Here is a 19,019-nt window from a genome sequence, read left to right as displayed (position 1 = left end):
ACATGGGTTTAGTGAAGAAGACGTACCCTGAAGAGTGTTGACACAACTATAACCTAATTGGAACAAAACCAAATCCAAATTAGCTGGAGCAGGTGACTAAATTCTGCGGGGCAACACATCCTGAGCAAGATAATAAAACACAGTTCTCCACAGGCCTGTGTTTTAACCTTACACTACCACAAAGCAACACAAGTCGTGTGCGGACATGGTCACTCCTTATCAGCCCTTGACACTTGACACAGAATGAGAAACAATGTGAATAAGCTGGATATGAGAAAATTGTGTATGGTCAGACATGGAATGATAGAAGACAGGTGCTCTAATAGCTGCTATTCATCACCTTTGAAGCTGTAATTATTTTTCAAAGCCATACTGGAGTCAGAGAAAATGAAAAATGCACCAGGTTCATATATTCAGATGGGTCAGTGAGGTCAAGGAAAAGTGAATTATAGAAAAGATTCTGTCCCTTCTTAGTATAAACACCCAAATCCTGCATTCCCTTCCTGTTCTCCTGTGTAACCATCTCTTTGTGCTCTCTCCCTGTACCATTTTTTCTTACTAATATCAATGTCATAGAGTATACTTTGCACACATATTCATTTGCCTGTCATGCTGTTGACTAATTAAACCAGCAACAATACACCAAAATATGATCTTGAATGCAAAAAAGGATGCTTATCTGCAGCTTCTATCTCTGGACTCTGGCTCGCATTAAAATTTATGGCACTCTGTGAGGACACTTGCATTTCTCCACATGGCACTGATAATAATGCAACCCAGAATAATCATAATCCGCTAACAAGACTGCTCAAATATGCTTTCAATCAGATTTGTTAGCTGTGTTTTGAGCTTCTCAAACAATGGGATGTGAAGTTTCATTATTTAAAGCTTGCTGTAAAACAAGCAAGGTATACCCCCATGAAGAAAACTGCTATTCTTCAGTCATGGTTGTTTATTGCGTGTATCTGACTGTATGAGTTATACATTAGACTCCTACAGAGTACCTGCACAACAGAGATTCCTAAGAGATTCATTGCTGAAAATATTCTGGATTTCTAGCAATGCATTCATAATACCATTACACACAATGCAGCTAGAAGCTGGATCTGGTTTCAGAAGTGCCACTGTGCTGAAATCTCCTGTGCTGTGAGTCCTGAATGTCAAATGAAATGGCGGATTTACAAGACTTTCCAGAGGAGCAGAAATGCTAAGGCTTCAGGGATGGGAAAAACATAAAATGCATTAAATGAGAGCAGTGCTGTTTCAAATCAGAACATAAGACCTGTCAGAGTATGCCATCAAAGAACACAGAAGGAGCGCAGTGGAAAGAGTCAAAGCATATCCAATTCTTTCAAATCACCAATCTCTGGTTAGAACTGAAAATGGCATTGCTTCCCTTTGATGAAATGTGTGTGTGTGTGTGTATGTGTGTGTGTAAAACTCACTGAGCAGAGACTCGATGATGACCCTGTAGAGGGAGGCCTGGCTGACAGGCTGCCACTGTGCACACATGCTGTTCATCCGCACCTGGTACGTACTGAGCCCACTGACTCCCAGAAACACTGCAACACACACCAGCTATCATCAGGACACAAAGTGTACTTTTCAGACTTCGTCCTTATATTTAATTTGTATCAAAGATCTGTGGTCCTTATCTTTAAATAATAACCATGGACAATGGGTCTGCTGTACAGCTCATATAGTAGTCATGTCTATGCAGAATTTATCTCACCAACTCTAGTGAGGTCCAAAATTCCATGCTGATGCTGAAAATCTGGGATTGGTCCAAAATGTAAGTCATCAATTACAAAATATATATAAATAAAAAAACAAAAATTAAATATTCAGAATCTTAAATATTTAATATTCAAGATTATGCACTATTCGTAGGTCCCTATTTAACAAAGGGGTTATATTGACCAGGGGTTACATATTAATCTCGTCTGTTGAAGCGTGCTTTCAGAAGACACTCTAATGGATTTGATCTACAATGATCTCAAAGTTTTGCACAAACATTTAGAGTCCATGTAGCTCAAGTTATTAAAGCAAAACAGGGACCAACCTAATATTAAGAAACTCTGAAACCTTTCAAAGATTCCACTTTTCACTTAACCTTTGTTAATAATATACAGGAATTTGTAAATGAAAATTGTTGAATTAAATTAAACAGGAAGAGAATAGAGGCATTTTCACTAGTGCTCTCTGATTTTTAAACCCCACTCTATTGAGCTATTTATCAGCTCTATCTATTTGAATAGTGTATGTAAATACATCTTAAGGATCTCATTTGTTCGTCTTTCATAAAATCAACAAGTTTTAAGCTGCACATCAGAAATATACTGTAGCTAAGGAGGGGGTAAATAATTTAAGGCAAATGCTTATTTGTTGGTGTTTCACACAACCCACACAGTGCAGCTGGATTAACCAAGAAGAATCATGTGTTTTTCCTGTTTCTTTTTTCAGCTAGCTATACACAGGGGACATCAATGTGGAAGCTGTTCAAATACTAGATGTTTAGAAAGAGAAAAAGAAGAGTGAATAAGATAAAATATCCCTTTCCCATTACTAGCATATTTTTCAATGGAACTGTCATAAAGGCATTTATGACAATGTTATTAAAACGGAAAGACTGGTTGGCGGTGGATTGTGCCTTTAATGATTAAATAAAAACTTATGCCACGATCGTTTTTATTAATGACAGGCATTTGCGAAAGTGTTGCACTTATCACTATGACAGTACAGATCATGCTGCGATTTGATGAATTCCTCGCTAGGACACTGTTCCATGTTAGATGAATTGTGATGAAACATTTCATTAAAATGTTAAATGTGTAGATAAAAACATTTAGACATTAAAAATTTGCTTAATTGCAAAGCTTTGGAGTGTGTTATGGTAGATGTGTTCAGCACACACAAAGCTGAAGGAAAAGAAAACATAAGGTTCAAACAGCATGCCGCTGTTCAAATGCTGCTTCTGTAGGCGTGCTTCCAAATGACTGGTCCTAACCAGATATTGTTTTTTTGGAAACCACACAAAATGTGCTTTGTCAAAGAAAACTGCTGCAAAAAAAGAGGGGGGCTTTCTTTGGAATTAACAAATTTTAGTACAAACCAAAGCCACAAGCCACATGGTCTAGATTACTGAGTACAATACTCCTCTCATGGTTTACCGTAAAACAGACTGTGAATTCTAATATTTGATTACAGTTTCAGCGATGATGTTCGCTCCCTGCGGATGAATTCGGGTTTCTGCACCGTGAATCATGACAGACATCAATACGCATCAATAACATTTGGTGGCATGAATATTCACCGAGAAATCTTTCAATTCATTAACGGTGCATTTAGGAGGCTGAATATGAAATGGCAAAGCCTTTGTTGTTTAGCTGTCCAAAAATTTCTGACACAGCATAAAGTTTCAAGCCTCCACACCAAACATATGGCACAATACAGAAGACTAGCCTTCAGGGTTTTGAATAATGCATGCCAAAACCCTTCCCTTTCTGATATAAGTTACATTATTTTAATGAGCTATGTTCATGCTGAGAGGAGCTTCTGGCTTTGGATGATAATATAGAGTCAATCGAAAAAATCAGGTATTGTGGGTTTAATTATTTAAAGGTCAAACTGAAACTATATGAACTCTATTGAGAAAGTATTATGCCCATATTTTATATTTAGCTATTAATACATATCGGATAAATCCATAACCTCAAAAAGCATGGCTAACTGAAGGCTGAAAATGTCTTCGCATGTGTTACTGTTTCTTCCAGTCTTCTCTCAGATGATGCAAACAGGAGGTAAATAGCTGTTTTCAAACAGCTAGACAGCATTATTTTGTCATCATAAGACAATAACATTTTAAAACTGTCTTCATTAAAGTGACACATATGGAGAGTTACTAAAAAGGATCTGATATGATGGGTGGCAGATATGTCTTGTGGGGTGTTTTAGGCAGCTATCAGACAAAAAAAAGGAAGGATCTTTCTATAAAAGCATCCCAAGACTTTGGCATCCCATCGCTACTCTTTCTTATCTAGGTAAAGTAAATTGAGAGAGTGACACAATGGCACACCAGAATTCTTTTATGTACCCGCAGGCCTCCCTGGGAAAAAAAAAACCAATCTACTTGCTATTTGATGAGAAAAGCTGAGAAATGTATTAGTTTGTGATAAAGCCCGTGCTATCACATTTATATGCAAAGGACTGTTATTACAGTTGCTGTGTATCTGAACATTAATATTCCTTTGGCTATCTGTTATGAAACCATCTCTATTGCTGAAAGAGGTCTTAACAGATTGATTATCACAGCATATCAGGTCTTAGCTTAAATAGAATAATGGTTAGGAGGAGCACCACAAAGGAAGAATTTTAGTTTCCTAGGCTTATACCGAAGAACTGCTGGTGTAATGAAAAAGACTTCAATGCTCATACTGAACATCCTATCAACACATTTAGTACTGTTTGCCTTACACTGTTATGATTATACTGTATAATCCTGCAGTAGTGGATGGGTTCTCTTTTGACTATGATTGCTCTCATGGTTTGTTCCACATGCATCTCAGGGAGGTTTTTTTTTCAAGCCTGCTTATTATGGACCTAAGTCTATGGCCGGATTTCTAAAAACTTGGCTTATCATTGTGAGATCAAATCCTGACATTTCCACATCTATCCATGCCTGAGAGCCAAGAGGAACAAAAGTGGCCATAGTCTGTTAGAAGGAGGTATAGTGTATTCTCTCTCCATTGTCATTCACAGTAACTGTAGCCAATCATGTGTGCATGTAGAAGAGGGCAAATCCTCCATCCTCTTTTGTCCGAGTGCCCTATGACCAACAGTTTAAAAAGATGGGGTTGGCTAGATCTAAGTGTCCTAGAGGAAGCATGTGTTAGATTACACCCTCTCCTGGACAGGCTGGTGGATGGGAAGTGAGAGGTGAGCAAATATCAGTGCTAAACAAATAAAATTGGATTTTGTATAAGACAAGCTGGGCAATAATATCACTAAATCAGTACTACTAAAAGGCAAGTGTCATCTAGGAAATCTGACCTGAGGGAATATATTAGAGGAAGACACAATATCACTATCTGAATCTGTTTAGTATTCCAAATATCTATATCTCTATCAGTACTCAGATTTAAACCTAAAGAAGTGGCTGTTTTCTTCATTCAGCTACTTTCTTTCTTTTTTTTATTATTATTATTATTTTCTCAGCACTGTCACTATGATCTGTGAATTCTGGCTCTGAATTCAGTTACTACATTACTCGATTTTAATTCAACCTTAAATAGAGATGTTTCTTATCTGTTCTTATCTGCAATATTTTCTAACAAATTGGTTTTATTAGTTGGTTCTATTTCCCAAAACACGCTAGAAGCGTAATTTAACCCACCACAACCCTGACCAAGCAGTTACTAAGGATTATGTAAATGTGTCAACACCGCATGTTAGTTCATGTAACACCTCTGTTCCTAAACAGATGTCTTCTGAAGCTTTCAGGCAAGCCTTCTAAATATGAATAGGGCTTCTCCTATTGATATCTGTGTTTGTATTTGTTTCAAACACATTTCTGTTCACTCTGATTAATATTTTAGAGTTCAGTTACATCCCTATTTGGTGTGTGTGTGTGTGTGACTCACGTGTCTGGGCTGTGCCAGTAAGAGGTTCGCTAGAGCCTGTTGTGTATGAAGAAATGACCTTAACACTGTATTCAGTGCCGGTCAGCAGGTTGAGGATCAGCATTGTGTTCACATCTTCTCCTACGAACGTCTCCAGAGCAGGACCCGACACTGGACACATTACAGGACAAACAAACTCACAAACACCAGCATATATACTGTACATCCACCTCAAAGCACATTTAAATTCATGTTAAAAAATGAATTCTGTATTAATTCACTACTTAGCAACACCATCACACAAACTAATTTCACCTGAAGGGTGTTAATCAGGCAGGGATTTAGTGTGCTCCATTGCACAGAATAGTACAAAAGAAATAGACAATCAGAGTTCAGCGTAGCAGAAGACAAATAATGAAAAAGCAAAACAACACAGAACAAAGCTCAGCCACCCCAGTAACTTCACAGAAGGATTACAGACTAAACTAAGGAGTAGATAACAAAGGAAGAGCTGATCCATACAAATCTATAGATTCTCTTGACCCATTTACTCAGTACCCATACTCACACATGCACAAAGCTGCCAGATATCTGATATCCAATAACCAAATGAGCAGCAGTTTTATGATGTATCTGCAGTGTGTGCAGCTCTGCTTATTTAAGAAGTTATTAAACATAGGTGGAGTAGCCACTTCTCTCCACCACAGACTCGACACGTAATATAAATCATAAGTTTATAGAAGCTCAAGTTGAGTCTCCCCTCCAAAGGGCTTCAGTGGAAACCACTGAGAGTGAGGGATAATTTTCCTTCTGGTGTTCTACACAACCAAAATCAGAGTGTCTGTTTACAGCTAAAACGAATCCTGCAGATGGAAGAATGGTCAGATTCAGACCAGCAGACATAGAACCAGATGTTTGCACACACTTAGCTACACAATTTCAGCAGCAGCATTCATTCAGTTTGGCCTTGTCTTACACATTAAAAATTTTATTTAAAAAGGCAGTACCATGTGTAAATTACATCAACTGTGGAATTACTGTCAGCCTTTATGAGCAAAGGCAAAAACATATAAATAAAAAGAATAACACTTGTAAATGGCGACATTTAAATTGTATTGCACAGACAGCAAACTGTAAATGAAGGGACACTGCTTATTTTTCACACAATAGTAGAATTTTCCCCAATTTTTCCAAGTCCCACCAACAAGCCACCTCTCACCATCACATGGCAGATGCTGTTTGTATAATATATATTATACATACATGACACAGTATGTATGTATGTATATACACCGATCAGTGGTGAACCGGTGATAGGGTCATGGGCAGCCAAGGCTCACTGATTCAGAACTAACAGACAAGCTACTGTTACTCAAATTGCTGAAGTTCTGATAGAAAGTTGTCAGTGCATGACGGGTCAGGGCTGTTTTAGCAGCAAAAGGGGGACCAACACCATATTAGGCAGGTTGTCATAATGTTATGCCTGATCCTCCACACACACTATATATATATGTATATGGAGGAGTGCTGAGATCACGGTTGGTAGAAGGATATACTAACTGGGGAGGATTAATAGCATTAGTTGTACGGCTTCCTCTAAATTATAACTCCAGCCACATCAGCTTTTAAAACTGCGGCTAATGCTGCATCACAGGGCAATGTAACACACTCTGAGGAAAGTGCTATCTACCCTCTATCACATACATGATCTAACTGTCACATATGATTATGCCACTCTGATTGATAGGGGCATTGCTATTTGTGCTCCTCAGAGTCCCAGCCAGTGATGGCTGTGGCACCCTGATTCAAACACACGATCTCCCAAAGACACAAATGCTTTTCTGTGCACTACTCACGAGCTTTTGAAGTAGCATTTGATTTCTGTAAAAAACACTGATCTCACAACTATCAGGACCCACACAATTAATATTTGATAAAGCCTCGCATGGAGAGGATTTTGTGGTTGTGAGCATGGCGTTACACACCAGAAGTAGGCTGGTAGATGATCCTGTAGCCCATGATGTTTGAAGAAGTTGTGTCCCAGGTTAGGCGGAAGCTGTTGTACGATTCCTCAGATACCCTCAGGTTTCTCGGTGCAGTTAGTGGTACTGGCCAACAAAGAAAAAACATAATTGCAAAAAGGAACAGCTGTGTTTGTTCAAAGCCCACAGCAACTTTTAGCAGATGCTAGGTTTCAATGCAAGACCTAACAGGTGCTTCCAGTCTGAGCAACTAGAACATTCATCACTGTCACATTTGCCAACCCTCCTAATTCACTCAGAGTCCCAATTATCACTGTCTTCACCCAGTGTTATACACAGCCATGTTCACAAATCTCCCATATGGTTCTCATTTTAACACACATTTTTATTTCTTTTCATCATTACTGGCATGCTAGTTAATTTAACCAGCTAATGAAGATTTGATCAACCATGTCAAAAGACACTCAGCTACATTGTTGTTCAGTTTATTCAAGGCATTGCATTACGTCACTTACTGATGCCTTTTACAGCTTAAAGCCTTAACCCTTTTATTTAGTTTAGGTCAAAATGACCCAATTTTTACTGAAAGTGCAGCAATATTAGATGACTCAATGAATGATAAACTAATTCACGAGGTACTTTTGCTACTGTATATATAACAGAGATTACCCCTTAGGGTGTGGACTGAGTGGTAAATAGAGCAAGTGATGCCACCAAGACCCCAAGCCACAATCCCACAATCACATGATGCCCCATTTGTATCTATACTGTCCAGAGTGTCCTACAAGTCCAGCATCATAGTGTTAATGTATATTATTAGATATGTACAAACCATGATCTATCTGAGCAAGGAAGAAAAAAGACAATTCATTCTATTCATTAGAATTTGTCTATTGCATATATGCTGGATATATTGAGCAAGTTCTGGAAATAACTAGTTTTTGCCGTTTTCTAGAATAGATAGGAGAGTATGGAGCAATGGGACCACTATTAAGTACTCTTTTTAATGGTCAAACTAGAACTCTTAAGGGTTCTTCAGGTGTCCATCCATTGTTGTGGAGCCCTACAAGACAATGTGAAAGTTCTTTTAAGAAGCTATGAGTCCTTATCTATACGAAGGAACATAAAGGGCTTTTATGGCCTTAGCCTTAAAATCCCAATCATTTGTCTCAAAGCCACTTCTCTAAATAATACATCACCCTACTGAGATTTGTTATATCCCACAATGTAGTCCAAGACACAAGAATAGATCAGATTAAAGAACTGATATTAATAAAGACGTTAATGTAAAGAACCAATACAAGCTCCAGTTCATTTTCAATTAGAGTTCACTGCAAGGTGTCGTTAACATTTCTAATGAGCGAGTCACAGAACAGTAAATTGTCATTGGAAAGTGATCATTGAGAGTGTGGTAAACATAATCAATTCCATCAGCGGAAATAAGGCTAGTTTGATCACTTCATTACTGCTGGGAGAGTGGTGCTGTAATGGATGGCTTTCATTAAGCTTATTAAAGAGTAAAATCAATATTAGGCTGCCTGATTGAAAATGCACTCCACAGGGGCCAGGAATGAACCTTTGGCCTTGACCAACTGCATAATGGTTGCTGAAAAGCTACAAGAAGGGTGTATTTTCTATAGATGTTTGCTGTTCTGAAAGCTTTTTTTATTTTGTGATTCACAGTGGAAGCAGGGTCTTTTTGTAATAGCATTGTTTACATTGTCACTTGTAGTAGATTGGAGAAATGCATTATTAAAAAGTCTGTTTAGTGGCATCATGATTGTACAGAAGCTGTAGATGATGTGAGGACTTTTATTGGATTTTTTATTAAACAAACAGCAATCACTTAGCATTAATAAAATGAAAAAATAAAGTGAAGTTATTGTGATCTATGGACTTTTGTATCAAACCTGGTTTAACCACCAGTACTATGATTTACTGTGATTTACCTTAATATCTCAATAGATAGGAAGCAGATATTAGATATATTAATTTCAAGACAATGGGCAAACGTATCAGGCATTCACATCCACATACAAGTTCACTTCTCCCAAATCTTAATATTTTACAAAATATATATTGTCTTAGAAGCTTCACTGGATTTTTAACTGCATGTGAATTGAACCAAAACAAAAAAACCAGCAAGTAGAAAGGCATTATGGTATCTGTGATAGGTTGATATATGTAGATTTACAATATAACGGTTTGTACACACACCTATAATACATTTATTTAACTTATACATGAGTCTAAAAACCAGCAGTTTTGGCAATAACGTCAATGTTATGACATTTAAGCTAAACATATAGATCAGTGTCAAGTTGTCATCTTAGACTAATGTGTCATATGTAATGTGGCACTAGAGGACAAAATAAAAGACTTACATGTATGGCCATTAGAGGACAGAGAGTACACGCCCTCTGGATCTTCTCCTTCTGGATAAATAGGGTTAACCGTGATCTTGTATTCTGTGTCTGAGAGAAGAGGCTGCAACAGCACACTCTTTCTGCTGCCAGGGATCAGCACCTGAAGCGTAACAAACAGAAAGGTATCAATTTTCATATGAATGTTTGTAAAGTGGAGATGAATCTTGGTTTACTTTAAGGAAGGTTCACTTAAGGTGGATTGCTTACTGAAATGTGGCAGTTAAAATGGAAACAAAGGGAGCTATCCATATCGCTGTAATCTTCACAGACACCAATCTCTCCCTCACACACACACACACACACACACACACACAATCAGAACTCTTTCTCTGTGCACCCAAGAACTGTCACTATAAAATGTTGACCAAGCAGAATTTACATCAAGCCAGGAAGTAGAGAAATAATGTTTCTTAGATAACACTACATCAATCGTCAATTTATTACTTTTTTATTAAGAAACTTTGACTTTCGCTATCACTTATATCACTTAAATAAGCATTTTTTTAGTAGGTATACTTTGCAAAGGTATTAGTAAAAACGTACGTAATATTTCTTTTTGATGATAAAAATTAAAGAAAATTTCTCAACAAAATACAGCACAATTCTTTTGTACACAGTTTAGATTTGTTACATATAGCATCTAATTTCTGAGATTGAAAAACAATCTATCTAAATAAAACATATTTTTTTACTTGATTTAGGATTGCGTGTTAAAAATATTGACAGATACCAGAGAACAGATAGTCTAATGGGCAAGAAAAATCAGGATAATGGATTAGGTTAAATTACAGTAATGGTCTTAAGCTAATCTGGAGATTTACATTTTAGATTTTTCTAGACAGACACGCATAAAAGGAATTTACTAAAAACCAGCTGTCTTGACTTATTTGAGTTAACCTAACTTATTATTAAACATATCATAACCTAACACATAAAAGTTAGTTTAAAGCTTAGACATTCAAAAAGGGTCAATTTCATTCATTCACTTTCATTCATTCACTCTTGTTACGGGTTGCAGTAAATTTAGAGCCCATTCCAGCAACATTGAGCACAAAGTAAGAGAATTAACTGTGGGATGCCAACCAAACACAGAGCCCCACAAACCTTTACAGGAGGACATGTGAAACACCGCATAATAACCAGAGTTCTGGAATCACCCTTGGAGCCTACATCTGTGAGGCAACAAAGCTGCGTACTCCGCCAACATGTCACATATGGACATTTGTGTTCTTTTCCTCGAATATTACTGTCTATTATTAACACCAACCCAGATGGGATTATTTAAGGAAATTTTTTTAAGGCTTTTATACAAAGACAAAAAAAACTATAACTGGAAAACATGAGAGACACAGTCTGTAGTATTAAAAAGGTTTTTTAACATTGAACACTGATTTATTTCAAATGAGAAGAGCACGGGCTGATAAACTTTTTCATGTTTGTGAGGAACGACTTTGCCAATCACAACAGACTTTAAAGACATGAACAACATAAAAAAAAAATTAATCTTAAAAAGGTCTGACTTAGAACGTTAAGCCAGGATTCTGATCATTTTAGCTCCTTTGTGTACAACCTGCCGAGTTCAATGAGCCTTATCAAGTGTACATGCCGTCAGCCACTCTGCTGGAGGTACACGATCCCACACATCTCCTATTAGTGGAGCTGTCCACTAGACCTGTGGTGCTGAAACTGCATAACTGGAGTTGCTTTCCTTATCTAGCTCTTTTCACATCTCCAAGTTTCTCTCAAAATGGCTATATCCTCACACGACTCCTCTCCAAGTGCAATGGAGAATGTATTGTTCTCTGGTCTTCTTCCTACTCTCTCCCTTGGTTTTTTTTTTTTATCTATCCTTCTCACCATGTCTCTGTGGCAGTGACCTAAATGTCAGTTGAAGAGATAATGGAATTTCCTTTGTCCTGCTCCTGCCTCCTTTATCTTTCTCTCGGCTTGACCTGCAGCGACTCGCTCTGAAAATTAAAACTCAAGTGTGGTTGATGGTAAGACATACACTCCAGAGCAGAGTTAGAAAATAATTTCAAACTGTTTCTTTAAGGATAGCTAAATATTTTATCATTGAGAAACAGCGGGTCACATGAATTTCCTCCGCTGGCCAGACCTCTTTTTTTTCAGGTTTGCCTGAACAGCACCATGGCAGATTATAATCAAGTCAAGCCAAGGTTGAATCAATGTCAATAAAATATAGCTTAAAAATGACTGCGGCTTTCCAAATGCAGCACCTGCTCAACCTCTCAGAAAGATTCTGCAGGTAAGCAGTAACTGATTTAAGAGACAGATGTGTATATACTACTGGGAACAGTGTCTAAAATACCCGAAGGGCATTGAGCCAGAGGCATTCCTTAGAGCAACTTAAAATCAAGAGAGCATAAACATCTCAATGGCTGCATATTATAGTTAAAAAAAATAGATAATGGTATGTGCTAAGTAGGAATGGTATGGAGTTACAAGTGTGAGGAAGGAAAGCCTGGGAGTTTAAGGGGTAATGATTACTTCTGAGTCTTTCTCACTACACAGTGGTAATAAATATCTCATGTTATATTTGGGGTAAAAGAGAAGAAAATCCTGACATTACAGGACCTCCCTGGAATACTATTGGTATAAAAAAAAACACCAGAGCACTGGTGATGGGAGCAAAAAAGAGCATTGTTTCATCATCCAGACAAAATGTTTTAAAGTTTTGACAAGTGACTGTTTTCTGGTGTACTGTATGTGTGGGCATGTTTTTTAAAATCTTAGTGGGGACCAAATATCCCCATAAGGACAGAAATATCTGACAATTTTGGCCTTGACCTTTTGCAATCATCTGTTCATCTTTATCCTGGTCATGATCAAGGTGAGGCTGGAGCCAAGCCCAGAAACACTAGGAGGTGGTACAATTCACCCTGGATAGGATGCCAGTCCAGCACACAATGCACACACTAATTCATGCCTAGGGGCAGTTTAATATAGCAAAGCTGCCTACCTGCAAGTGTAGACTAAAGAGTAAATCTATGTGAACACTGGGAGAATATGCATATAAATGCCACACAAACTGTAATCTGAGGAGTGAGCCAGGGACCTTAGAGCTGTAAGCTGGCAATGTGCCACTGTGCTGCCCAATACAGTGTTTCATTTAAAATAAACACACACAAAAAAGGAACCTAAATGTTTTCTTTTGGTTACTGAGGTTAAGGATAGTGCTAGGTATATGTGTGGGCATTGAAAAGCTGCATTAATAATTATGTCACTATAAGGTTTCCTTTCAATGATATTAAGACCGATATACTGTGTGTGTGTGTGTGTGTGAGAGAGAGAGAGAAAGAGAGTAAAAGAGAGAGTGAAATCTCACCGACTCACGGTCTCCTCTCTGACTGACGTAGGTCACTCTGTACTGCTCAACATCTGCATCATCAATGTCCCAGCTGACTTGCAGACTGTATGTGGTCTCATCGTCCACAAGCAGGTTGGTCACACCCAGCCGTGTCACTGGAGAACACAGCTCAATGAGTTCTCTTCTCATTCCCTAATGCCCTACAAGTCTCAATTCAACTCCGCCCAAAAAAAAAGCATCACAAGTGCACAAAAGGCAACAGCAGGTTGTGAGACGCTGCTAATGGAAACCTGCCCACTTGCCACTAGACTAATGTAATAAACTATTAAAGCACAAACAATTCTGAAGCACAAATGATTAAGCCACTTAGCAGGCTGTGCCGCTGTGCTTTCTCCTGAAGCAGTAAACAATGTTTCTGCTGGAGCGGTAAACAAGTGCCATCTGGATCCTCCAGGATACAAGTCATAGAGAAAGAAGCAAAGAGACTGGGAACAAAGAGCTCTCTGCCTCTCACTCTTTCTCCCTGTGGACCTGAGCACAAGCTTCTTCCACTGTCCGATTCATACTGCACAGCAGCATGACCAAACACACATCAGTCAGCTCTCACCTGGTGGGGTTGTAGAGGGGAAGACCGTGGTAGCAGGCATGGGCACTGGAGAGGACAAACAAAGAAGGTTTATGTTAAGATACAGCTATATACAGTAGGATTTGAAAGTCCACTACCAGGAAATGGTATTATTTCATTGAATCAAATTATATCTCAGAAGATGACTTCACTAACAGAAGTCAAAATAAAGGCAAAGTAAGAGGATTGTGGTGTGGTGTGATTTTAGTACTGACAGTGCACCATAACACATAATAGAACTTAATTAATTCAGACAATATTCCATAGTGGTCATTAAGCCTAATGAGAGTACATCAACATACACTGATCAGGCATAACATTACGAGCACTGAGAGGTGAAGTGAATAACAATTATTATCTCCTCATCATGGCACCTGTTAGTGGGTGGGATATATTAGGCAGCTAGTCAACATTTTGTCCTCAAAGTTGATGTGTTAGAAGCAGGAAAAATGGGCAAGCGTAAGGATTTGAGAGAGTTTAACAAGGGCCAAATTGTGATGGCTAGACAACTGGATCAGAGCATCTCCAAAACTGCAGCTCTTGTGGGGTGTTCCCGGTCTGCAGTGGTCAGTATCTATCAAAAGTCGCCTAAGGAAGGAACAGTGGTGGACCGGTGACAGGGTCATGGGTATCCAAGGCTCATTGATGCACGTGGGGAGTGAAGGCTGGCCCGTGTGATCCGATCTAACAGACGAGCTACTGTTGCTCAAATTGCTGAAGAAGTTAATGCTGGTTCTGATAGAAAGCTGTCAGAATACACAGTGCATGATGGGTCAGGGCTGTTTTGGCAGCGAAACGGGGACCAGCACAATATTAGACAGGTGGTCATAACGTTATGCCTGATCGGTGTAGATTTAATGAAGCACAAAGTGGGGAAAATGTATTTCAGATATATAACAGTTAAAAAAAAATTCCTTGGTCCATTTTTCAAATCATAATACTGTTTATTCTCAAACAAACCTGCACTGAACAAGCATGACAAAGTCAAATTTATGCAATGTCTTACATGTGGTCTCTAATGCAGGTACAGCACTGCTCTCAGCCTCATCTCTGTAGATAGCAGACAGCAGCACTTCATACTCAGTAAGAGGAGAAAGATCATTCACCATATAGGTATTAACGTTGCCTGGCACAACCACCTTTATAGCACACAAAAGAAAAAAAGATATAAATCATAGGTATAAATCAAACTTGAACAGAAACATCACAGCCTGCATTTAGACATTAGAGTTGTATTAAAAGTAGAAATTTAGTGTATACACAGTTTTATATATATTTGAAAGAGGTGTCGCGATCATATATCGTTAGATAGGAGGCTTTTGGTTCAATCCATCCAAAAACATTCACAGGGTGTAATAAACTTTTGAGCACATGTTTTGAAGTATATCATTTGTCAGCTGATTGAAACTGGGTTACAGAAATCACAGTGCTGAATAAGACACAGGATTCACAAACACATCTCGAGCTACAGGGAGCTACATGACTCTGACAGCACAACTGTTCATCAGACTGTGCCCTCGAGAGTCAGCACTAGTGAAAGCTTAGCCATGATTAATTTTGTTACATTCTAATGCACAGGTTATGTTTTTTAGGCTCAGAATTATTGAACTATTACGTTTCAGTTATTGCATTTTTCTAATGATGAAACTTTTAGTCGTCTGAAAATGGACACTGAAGGCACAGATTTAGACAATGCTTATTTTTGCAGTATCAAAAACTCATGTCTTATTGTCTCAAATTAGAATTTTCATTATCATTATCATTACCGCCAATGCTTGTAAATAAATGTTATATAACAGTGGCATATTTTTCAGCTTAACTTAGTGGCAAACACAGTAGCACTACTCTATGGCCACTGCAAGTAGAGAAACTACCCACTGCGCCACTGTAACTAAATATACTTTGATATTTATCAGCAGTTGATCGTACACACAATTGATTCTGATTTTACATGCCATCAAAGTATGGAGATTTGTGAAAATATGTTTGCGACTGTGGGTCATGAAGCTGCATTCCAACCCCATCTCATGGCGTGTCATTATTTTCTGCTCCGACGGCTCTCAGTAAACATATTGACCTGCAGCGCTATCTGTAAAGTACAGCTGCACCAACTCCCGGCCAGTCATAAAAACCTCTGATGCATTTTACTATACACACACACACACACACAATGTTTTATGCCATGTATTGCAAGAAAAGGCTGAAATACATTGATTTGGATAAATGTGTCTGATCAGAGTGTTGATGAAAAGTACATTAGAATTATTGATGATGGGGAAGACATACCATCCTGAAAAATTAATAAATAAGACTCAAGATATGTAATAAATATCTTAATGTCAAAAACCTGTATCCTATATTACAAAAAAACGTGTTCTCTTGAAAATGTCTCCTATTTTCAGTCCTAATCAATTATTTAATTCCATGTGTCAGGAATTCATGGCTGAGAGGAGTAGCATTCTCCTGGACCTTATGGGAAATGCCTTACTGATAGTGTTTTACTATTTGTGAAGCACTTTTTTTTTTGCAGCAACTGGGAAAATTAAATTCTACCTGACAGTATTTCCTGAAATCATGTTCAGGTGAAGGTCAACGATATTGGAGCTTTCAGGTCTGTGGCTTTTTATCTTTGCACCAAACAGCACTGCATGGTGATGAATGTGAGTCACCACACCACTGACAACACATCCGAATGCTTCTACTGTTCTGTTGATAATTTATGATTATTACAATGCTTCTGCAAGTATTCAAAGCCTCTGTGTCTGCCATGTTGAATTATACTGAGTGTAATATTTCTGACCTCCTTAGCATCTCCTCCTCCAAAGGGCCTCCAGGCGAGTTTATAAAGCTCCACACCGTCCCCTGGCTGTGTCCAGCTCACCCGGAAACTATTTGGTGTCACCTCATCAATCCTAATGGTCCGCGGAGCTGGAACGAGTTCTATGCAACATCAAGATTAAGAAGCGATTGAGTAGTAGTCTTATTATCCAGAAACACACTGTATACTGTACACTCCTGTAATTACGCTTGCATATTCTGGGACGCAGTCGTGCAATTTCTGGCCACAAAATAAGCCTACACTGACATCTGCAATTTTTTTTTTTTTTTTGCTTGAACATAATCTGCAAATTCACATATGTTTGATTGATTTTAGCCCTGGGTAAACTTGCTGAAACAGCTGCTACGCTTACTTTTTAAAGATAGAGGAAAGCTATACAAAATTTTTGTGTGCTATTAGATTACTGAGATGACACTGGCGAGCTGCCTGCGAAAATGATGGTACAGATCTATCATTGACTGTAGATAATGAATGCTTGCTGAGTATAATAGACTACTCTATCAGCAGTAGTACTTCATCTGGAAACAAGAAAGCTTTTGGGCAAATCTGAGCTCAGGCCCGTAGAATATAGAACAGCAAATTATACAGCAAAATTACTTTTATTACCGCATTCTGTAAGAGCCTTAAATGAACTATTCTTACTTGTGGTGAAGACTCCCTTTAGAGGTTCTGACTGATCGCCATCATACATAGCAAACACAGACACTGTGTATTCTGTTTGGGAGGCCAGGTTCCTTAAGTACACGTTCGAAACTGGACCGGTTTCAACCTGAGTTCAAAAACACAATCACATTAAGTATTTAAACACAATTTATATGCAGAAACAAGCCAGAGCTTTGACTGTACACTTACATAATGCTACTCTGTTATTAAAAAAAATAGGTATACTATTAATTATGTTACATTATGCCAGTGTGTATATAATTGAAAAAAAAAATTTTTTATTTTTATTTATTGAAACCTGAAGGAGATCATTTAAACCCTGTTTTTAAATTTATTCTTGTTTCTTGTTTTTATTCTTGTTTTATTCTAAACATATAGAAATTTAGATTTAGTTAGGTTTCCAAACTAGAAAACAGAAGTACAGTAATCACATCGGAGCTTTCGCTTGACTAGTGGGCTAGCTAATAAACTGACCACTACTGAAGGTAATCCTGCAATCTTATATATAAAAATCTTGTTTGGTTGTATGTAACGGTTTATAACCTACCTCATGAGTTTGTTCACCATCACTTTTGGCGTACTTCAGGCGATAGTTTTTGACCGTGCTTGATGGCGCATCCCAGTTGAGCCGCACCGAGTTGTGGTCCACCTCAGTGACGCGAAGATTACGAGGAGCCTTCAAAGGCACTGAACATGCACATGAAATTAGACTGTGTCTAGAGCTCAAACAATACACAGATATCAGTTTAGTTTGATTGCAGGTAACTTTGCTTGCATCCTACTTAGTTACCAAGTGGACATCATAAACCACTGTAAATATTAAAAAATACAATTCAGAATAACATTCAGTATTATGTAAAATATTGAGCTGTGAGTGAGAGTAATACTGTGTGAGCGTTTCAGGGAAAATCACTAACAGGTGGTTGCCTGCACAGTAGCAGGATCGCTGGCCTCATCTCCGAACATGGCGTAGACTGTCACTGTGTAGTCTGTATCCGGACTTAAACCCACAAGCCCAAAGTCTGTTACAGTGTCTGCTACTTTGACCTGCAACACAAAACAAGTCCACCACCAGCATCTTTAAAACAGTTACCAGGGCTTCAATCCACTTCCTCAGTGTGTGCCTCCTCAGTGGTTTATAACTCAAAACTCCATTAAGTCAATAAGGATTCAGCACACTTTATGCATCACAAATAAGCATGAAAGCATTGATTGCTTAATTCAAGTGTTCTGAAAGTGGAACAGTCAATAAATGTGGCTTGGGCTGCATATGATTAAAAACAGCAGCGTGAGAGAGAAAAATAAACAATAGTAATGCACTGACAAGACATGAGTTTGAGTACATGTTTCTGGTACTCACTGACACAGATACTGATACTGAAAGATACTTAGTGTTCATCAATCCGGGTTGTTATGGACCTTTACACTTGGTTATGTTTACATTTCCCTGACTTAAATAGTGTGTATGTTCCTGATGTTGATATTTTCACAGAGCACAGTTTGCTGTCTGCTTTGCTTTGATAGCCATCATTAACCAT

At 38.2% G+C, this 19,019-nt stretch overlaps 1 protein-coding gene across 4 annotated transcripts in view; it reads right to left on the bottom strand.

The window, feature by feature from the left end:
- Nucleotides 1-19,019, bottom strand: part of col14a1a (collagen, type XIV, alpha 1a) — an 86,038-nt gene that overhangs the window by 34,965 nt on the left and 32,054 nt on the right. For all 4 annotated transcript variants that reach the window (XM_058389528.1, XM_058389537.1, XM_058389519.1 and 1 more), the window contains 11 exons: nucleotides 18,399-18,528; nucleotides 18,029-18,168; nucleotides 17,461-17,587; nucleotides 16,780-16,919; nucleotides 14,986-15,118; nucleotides 13,962-14,006; nucleotides 13,373-13,509; nucleotides 9,985-10,126; nucleotides 7,604-7,726; nucleotides 5,640-5,789; nucleotides 1,446-1,562 (listed from right to left, as the gene is read on the bottom strand). In XM_058389528.1, coding sequence (XP_058245511.1) covers nucleotides 1,446-1,562; nucleotides 5,640-5,789; nucleotides 7,604-7,726; nucleotides 9,985-10,126; nucleotides 13,373-13,509; nucleotides 13,962-14,006; nucleotides 14,986-15,118; nucleotides 16,780-16,919; nucleotides 17,461-17,587; nucleotides 18,029-18,168; nucleotides 18,399-18,528 — 1,384 coding nt within the window. The remainder of the gene's footprint in view (nucleotides 1-1,445; nucleotides 1,563-5,639; nucleotides 5,790-7,603; nucleotides 7,727-9,984; nucleotides 10,127-13,372; nucleotides 13,510-13,961; nucleotides 14,007-14,985; nucleotides 15,119-16,779; nucleotides 16,920-17,460; nucleotides 17,588-18,028; nucleotides 18,169-18,398; nucleotides 18,529-19,019) is intronic.

The sequence above is a fragment of the Hemibagrus wyckioides genome, linkage group LG01, assembly GCF_019097595.1.
Source record: "Hemibagrus wyckioides isolate EC202008001 linkage group LG01, SWU_Hwy_1.0, whole genome shotgun sequence".
NCBI lineage: Eukaryota > Metazoa > Chordata > Actinopteri > Siluriformes > Bagridae > Hemibagrus > Hemibagrus wyckioides.
The sequence above is the reverse complement of the archived record's forward strand: the minus strand, read 5'-3'. Positions and strand labels throughout refer to the sequence as shown.